General features: G+C 41.6%; 1 protein-coding gene across 9 annotated transcripts in view; it reads right to left on the reverse strand.

Moving 5' to 3' along the window:
* Positions 1-3,400, reverse strand: part of LOC310872772 (nipped-B-like protein A) — a 46,537-nt gene extending 43,137 nt beyond the window's left edge. For 8 of the 9 annotated variants that reach the window (XM_083784858.1, XM_083784857.1, XM_083784855.1 and 5 more), the window contains exons 1-3: positions 3,053-3,400; positions 1,259-1,322; positions 81-227 (exon numbers count right to left, since the gene is read on the reverse strand). In XM_083784858.1, the coding sequence (XP_083640984.1) occupies positions 81-144 (64 nt within the window). In that variant the 5' untranslated portion in view covers positions 145-227; positions 1,259-1,322; positions 3,053-3,400. Of the gene's footprint in view, positions 1-80; positions 228-1,258; positions 1,323-2,930 lie in introns of all 9 variants that reach the window. The other variant, XM_083784851.1, reaches the window with a different exon arrangement.
* Positions 3,401-7,367: the final 3,967 nt, after the last annotated feature.

A 7,367-nucleotide genomic window follows, 5' to 3' on the forward strand; every position in this document is an offset into this window, starting at 1 on the left:
CTGTCATGGCATTTTCCTGCTCATATTCTAGACCACATGAGAGTGTTTGTTAATGGGCTTTTTTGCTTTGTTTAACTCACAGTCTGTGAGGCTAGCGATCCCAGCAAGAGTGGTGATGGGAACATGAGGCATATCCCCATTCATGCTGAAGGTGGGGGAGTGTGTCGATACACAGGTAGATCAGGGGGGTCGATGGACGACACACCCGTCCTCACATCTCCTGACACCTGGGAGAAAACAATGTCAGAGGAAAGACAGGAATTAGGTTGCAGGGAAAGAAGGAAGGGAAGGAAATTGTAGAGATAAAATGAAGACACAGAAGAAGTAAAGGAAGTAAACGGGAGACACGGGTTGGAGATTTTAGCCTGAAATTATCCAAACTTCTCATTAAATGGCCGGCCGCCGACATCTACCTAATCTCCGATATTTAAAATCTGATTTGGTTCCATAACATTTCAACACCACATTTTCAAAATATCTGCATTTCAACACCACATTTTCAGGTCTACAACCTGTCAGTGCATGAGCTTCTTTTCTTACTCGCATATCTATTCAAATAGAAAAGATTGCCTTTAATTTTTTTATGATGACCTGCTGATGCAATTGCAATATTAATATAGTACATCTTAGTCTATTCCATCTGTAGATACAATAAATCCTAAACATTGTGCAGTTTGAAAAGAAAAAAGGACAAAAGAGATTCTATTCTACACAGGTGAGGGTTCTACACAGAGGAGATAAGCATTTCAATAGCAGCAACTACTGTATACAATGTGTGTCTGGGGGGTGCATACTATGTTGAGATGTTTCCTACAGTACAATAGTACAATAAATTGGCATGTTAGTGCCCTATGCTGCATTCAAAATGTAAAAATATGCCACTGACCTCCCAGGTGGGAGGAGAGAATCTGGTTGCAATTTTCAAAAAATCGACAACCAATGCTATAAGGAAATTACCAGAAAAACTGGGATACTGCATAAGCCTGGTTTCCACGCCGAATAGCAGTGAGGAGCATTCTTATGCAATGCTTTGTTTTTATTTTGCAAATGGCTGTCAATATAGAGGCAACGCAACAATAGGTCCCATATTTTACCAGAAATATAACCTAAATAGTTTCCCTAATGATGTGTTACATATTCTGAATCTGCTCCGCTACATGATCAAAATAAGCCTTTCTCTAAATAATCTCCATTGAGTGCTTATGGCAGCCTAGATGATTGAAACCACAGCCTAGCCACTGGTTGCTGGTGGAAATACCTTTCTGAAGAACTCTGTTCAGTCTTGGTTGGACCCACTGACATTTCGGAGAAAAGTCCTACTCCTACAGAAAAGAAAATGTCACTAAATTAGACACCACAGAACAGATTTCTTTGGACAATTACCAATGTCCTGTCAACAGCAATTAGGCTAAACATCAAACCAGTGTATTATTCCAAAACACAGATTACATTCATTGACAAACATGCATGGGAAATCAGCTGTAATAAAGTGTCTAGTACAAATTATAGTGTGTAGTAGATAGTGATACTGCAAAGGTATATGAATACTATATCAAATGTCTGCATAAACACCTACATTACACACACATGCATGGGACAATCAATCAGCAGTAATATAGTGTAGTAGGCCTAGATGTGATAGGGCACGTCAGATGTAAAAGCTATATGATTACTATGTAGTGAAAAAAAAAAGTATGGATAAAACCAAAATTACACACTTAATGTAGCTGATGTTGTGTTAACATATGAAAGCATGCTATTTCGGACTCATTCACCAAGGACGCATTTGAAATACTCAAACTTCACAAGCATGGCCATGTATACAGTAGGGTGGATAATGTAAACAACACCAGCTACAGCTAGCTTTCGAACGCGGTCTTTCTGCCCTCTCTCTCTGTAGGCAGCGAGGGGCTTGGCTGACAGCTGTGAGACTGACAGGCAGGAGGCAGCACAAAGGAACAGATGCACTGTGATGGTGGTGATGGTGGTGGCGGTAGTGGAGAGGGGGGCTGCATCCTCCTGTAGCTAACAGTTACCATATTTAATTAGCACGCTGGCTAACGTTAACAGTGAGCTTCATGAATGTTTGTTGTGGTGGAGACGCAGCGACATTTGCGTGGTAGAACGTCATTATTTAACAACATGTCCTTGCCTACCAGTCTAGACTCAGATGTAGCTCAATGTTGCATGTACTCAGTCAGCCAGAGGGAGGTCAAAACACTTCAAAACAGGACACCAATCAAAACTAACATTAGCCGACCCAACCAATCTTGCAAAGTCAAAACATAGCCTATTTGAATTGATCATACGGCTAAATGTAAACCTAGAAGCCCACCAATGACCATCCACCTGAATTTATCATCTTACGAAAGTTGCAGAAGCAAATCGCTGCACACTATTTTGCAAGAAAAACGACCAGGGTACTACGAAGTTATCCGACTGTAATAGCTGTGGAGCTACCGTTAGTAGCTGCTGGTAACAGTCGCGCTTAGCAGCTAACTAACTACGCTCCCTGGCTGCTAACAACAATAGTCGAGTTTTTGCGGCTAGGTGGTTAACGCAAACTAGCACGGCACTGTTGTTATTTAGCCACTAATGCTTTCCGTCTATAGCTAAACACGCTAACTAAAAACATCAATTAGGGCAACCGCTGTGCAAAGTTAACATAGCTAGCTACCCTTATGTTAGCTGAAAAGAGAGGCAGAGGACTCGGCCATGTAATTCCGAGGCAAACGGCCCCGGATCCTCGGGCTCGACAAATGACATCCAGTTGAGGCCGCGAGCCTCGGCGCAGCTAGTCTCGCGTAGCTAGACCTCCGTCTATGGAGGACCCCCGGCGACACGGAGCGCTAGCTACGCGAGATTACAGCGGGCAGGCAAAAACACACCTAACGCTAGCCCGCTCAGCTAGTTGGGTTAGCTTCCGTTACCTTTCAATCAGCGGAGAACGACGCTACGCTGGTACGCAGCGCCACATTTATTCCACGATGCTGTTAATTATCCCGATTTGGAGGGTTTAATGCACCGAGGTGGATGGAATGGGTGAATGTACCTTCGGATGTTGCGTTCAAAGGGAGGGAGGGGGGGGTGTTTCAGCTCGATCCGTGTCCGTATCTCTAGCTCCCCCTTTCTTCTCTCTCGCAGCTCGCAGAAAGGAACTCGACTGGCTCGCCAGCTAGCCTGTCAGCTAGCTCGCTAGCTATCAACAATAATCCGGGTCGGTCCGATTCGCTCTTCTTCCGTCACGCAAGGGTGAACGTTTTAACGTGAATGCATGGGGAAACATTCGTTCTTCGGTGTTTTAGCCGCTCCACGGCGACATAAATAAAGAGCGTAGCCAATTTCTCCAGTAAATGATAAATATGACGATTGTTGCGATGATCAAGAGGCTCTCCTCCTCTCGCAGAACAAAATGCCGACCGGAAGTTCTGCCGTCTGACTGAGCGAACCAGCATCTCTGGAGTGACTCCCTCCATCGGCGCCAAACGAAATGCCATGCCACACATGCCTATTCAGGACACTAGAGGGCGCTATAACATAAACTTTCGATCCGACCCTTGGTTGGATCTCTGTGTTGTGTGTACTGAGTTTACAGTATGTTGTGTGTGTGTGTGTGTGTGTGTGTGTGTGTGTGTGTGTGTGTGTGTGTGTGTGTGTGTGTGTGTGTGTGTGTGTGTGTGTGTGTGCATCATGGATACAAGAAGAGTGGGCACTAAACATCATTAGTATCGGACCTACTAACCTACATTTATCCTTCAACTTCTTGTTTATTGTAGCTATTGTAGAAATATTAGACCTTAATTGGTGAATGTTCAAACGTCTTATAAACCATGTGTATAAGTTACATTAATTAACACATTTTTCATTTTTTGGGGGGGAAATAGCCAATTTGACCTAAGTGCCCACTTTTCCTTAGTGCCACTCTTCCTGTTATCATTTTAATTACACACGTGCAGCAAACCATCTCTGACCTGACCCCTGTGGTGTTAACAGGAGGCAGTATATTAACAGATGGTTTACAGGAGATCACATAAGATTAATTTGATAAAATATATTGCTTTGACATAATGTGTTCCTTCAACTTGCTTCAAGGGACAGAAAAGCCATGTTATATTCCGAATTTCCGATCAAGTGTTTGTTCAGTAACAGGGATCTGGACTCTGTTACTGAACAAACAGCTCTTATAGTAAACAGAAAATGAATGTTCAGGTCAGCATACACATTTTATGCAGTCATGGGAGAGAACTCATAGAATACAGAATAAACATGTGCAATTGGAGGATGAAACTAAAACAATCTGGAACTGTACACAGATCTTAGGTTTCTCTTCTCTCTCCCGATTGGATCAAATTGGTATTCCGACCTGAAAATGTATTCAAGAGCAGGACAAATATGGGATACCTTGTTACTGAACTTACTGGAGTAGAATTCTTGAAGGAACATGAAAGTGGCGGCACACACTGATATCCAAAGTGCCAATATTTTATTTAGGACGCAGAGTAGGACAGAAAACCCATGTTTTGGCTGTGAAGCCTTCTTACAGAGCATAACCAAATATGGGAGTAAACTAACCAAATAAGACCTGTCTCTGTGGTTAAGCAATCGGGATCAAGGTCAGGTGATGTCTCACGTTCAGATTAAGGACGAGTTATTATACCCCAATAATAACTACAAGGCCTATGGAATGGCTCTGGAATATGAATTCCTTGCCTGAGAGACAACTCAAAGTGTAGCAGTTACATTCATGAAATGGAACCATTCAAAAGAAAACTTAGCCTGTGTGTGTGTGTGTGTGTGTGTGTGTGTGTGTGTGTGTGTGTGTGTGTGTGTGTGTGTGTGTGTGTGTGTGTGTGCTGTGTGTGTGTGTGTGTGTGTGTGTGTGTGTGTGTGTGTGTGTGTGTGTGTGTGTGTGTGTGTGTGTGTGTGTGTGTGTGTGTGTGTGTGTGTTGCTTGCGTGCGTGCGTGCGTGACGTGTGTATGTGTAGCAGAGTGGCTCACAGCCTCAAAAGTCTAATATCCCCCCCAAGTCATACGAATATCCCTTTTAATTAGTTGTTAAGATGTTGGCTTTCCACACGGGAGACCTGGGTTCGATTCCTGGGTGTTACAATGGTGATGTGACCTGGATCGAGGAGGAGGTCAAAAGAGGGGTGAGTGCAGTAGAGTGGTTCACAGCCTCAGCATGATGGCCTCAAAAGTCTAATATCTTCCCTGAGCCATAGGCAATTGCCTTTGGCTTAGCGGTTAAGATGTTGGCTTTCCATGCAGGAGACCATGGGTTTGATTCATGGTTGTTATTATATGTTTGTATGTGTATGTCTTCTGCTTCTTGTACAGAAGACTGCTGCTACCTGAAGAGGTTTATCATATTTGCTGTGGTCTGTCACTCTGTCTACTTTGATTTGATTTCTATCTCATCTATAATTGTTTTTCTTATTTATTACTCAGTAGATTTGTTAGATTGTATTGTGTTAACATACAGTCTCTGCAGAACTTAACATTTTGATCTTGTACCTAAGTATGAATAAGTGACACTAATAAAGCCCCTAAATTATAAATAGTGTAATCATGACCCGCGCCTGAGCCACACATTGTGTGTGTGTGTGTGTGTGTGTGTGTGTGTGTGTGTGTGTGTGTGTGTGTGTGTGTGTGTGTGTGTGTGTGTGTGTGTGCGTGCGTGTGTGCATGTGTGGGTGTGTGTGTGTAGGGTAGGTAGGTAAAATTAATTAGATTCTCCTACATACCAGTAAATCAACAATGTGAAATGCTCCAGAAGTATTTATACAGTGGTGTCTACACTTGTTATTCTGAGTTAAAGTCCTTTAATTGCCCTCCAGGTGTCAGCAGAAGCACAGTAGAATATTGCACATTTGGTCCTCATAAAATTATGTAAAATGACCTCCATTAGAATTTTAAATATTACTGGACACAGTTCTTTACCATAAATTGAACACCAATCATCAAATCAAGTGTGGAACTTTGCCATAGTGTAAAAATGGTCTATTTCAGTGTTGTTTCGGTGTATCAGAACTTTTACCTATAGTTTAATGGAAATCCACAATTACACTGTTCAGTGTTTTCTACAGTGAATGTGAGAATGCCAGTACATGATGGAGAAGTCCCTCTTATATTTTGCTGTTATTGTGTTAGTACTGGGTAATAATTCCCCATTAGTCCTGCTTCTTTTGAACACTATAGGTCAGTGGTTCTCAAAAGTTTTTTTTTTTTTTAGGACCTCCATAACTCTCGAGTGTTCAAAATGTTCCATTTGTACACTGAGTTACAGACCTGTATGGGTTTGTACTCCCTTGAAGAAACCTGAAGGTACCTGCTTGGACCGAACTTTGAGAACCACACTGCTATAGCTTAGCGTAACACAAAAGTGATAAGAAGTAAGGGTTGAATGGACCTGCCTAAATGTCTATTACTGTCTATGCATTACATTTGTCAAAATATAATTAATTTGGCAAGCAGAGCGCACAAGTACTGCGATCGACTGGGTATGTACGTATGTCTGTCGGTGTTGTCCACCGGCCAATAAGGGACCGCCATTCGTAATGACATAACTAAGGTACGTTTGGTCTGGTGATCGTCTGGGTATGTATGTGACTGTGTAATTGTGTATGTATGTATGTCGGGGTAAGAATGGTGGTCCCTTATTGGCTTTGGTGACGTAACTAAGGTAGGCTACGTTTCAAGGATGGTATAAGGTCAATAACGGGTCTAAAGGATTTAGAACAGAGCAGTTGTAATAGACATTAGTTAGTAGCAGACTGGCAGTGCATTTCTAGTTCATAATTCAGAAACCTATCCTATATTCATAATAGATACACAGACATTTTATTTTCATTTTATTTAAAAAAAAATCTATACAAGAGAAAAAACTATTCATGTCGTGTGTGTGTGTGTGCGTGCGTGCATGCACGTATGTGCGTGTGTGTACATGTGTGTGTGTGTGTGTGTGTGTGTGTGTGTGTGTGTGTGTGTGTAAATTCACAAGACAAAGTCATAAAAAACTATACCAGCAACTGTAAACAAGGGAACTATCACATTTTCTCAAGTGTTTGTATAATATAGCATTTGGTACATTAAACCAGCCAATATTGCCTTTGTAAAAGGAAATGAGAGTTCAAAAGGAAGGTTTTTACAGCATCTTATTCTCAAGTCCATTTTACACTTCAAATCTACAGTTAACATACAAACATATCTACATTTCTCTATATAAATATATTCAGCAACATATTCTATACAAAGCTATGTCTATCAAAGAAAATAAATGAATTAGTTCATCTAGGAACAACACAACTGAGCTTGGAAAATAAAATGGTGAGGCAAAGAAGTTAAATCTGGTACTTACAGGATTCATT

This window comes from Protomyctophum parallelum, assembly GCF_964188405.1.
Source record: "Protomyctophum parallelum genome assembly, chromosome: 15".
Lineage (NCBI taxonomy): Eukaryota > Metazoa > Chordata > Actinopteri > Myctophiformes > Myctophidae > Protomyctophum > Protomyctophum parallelum.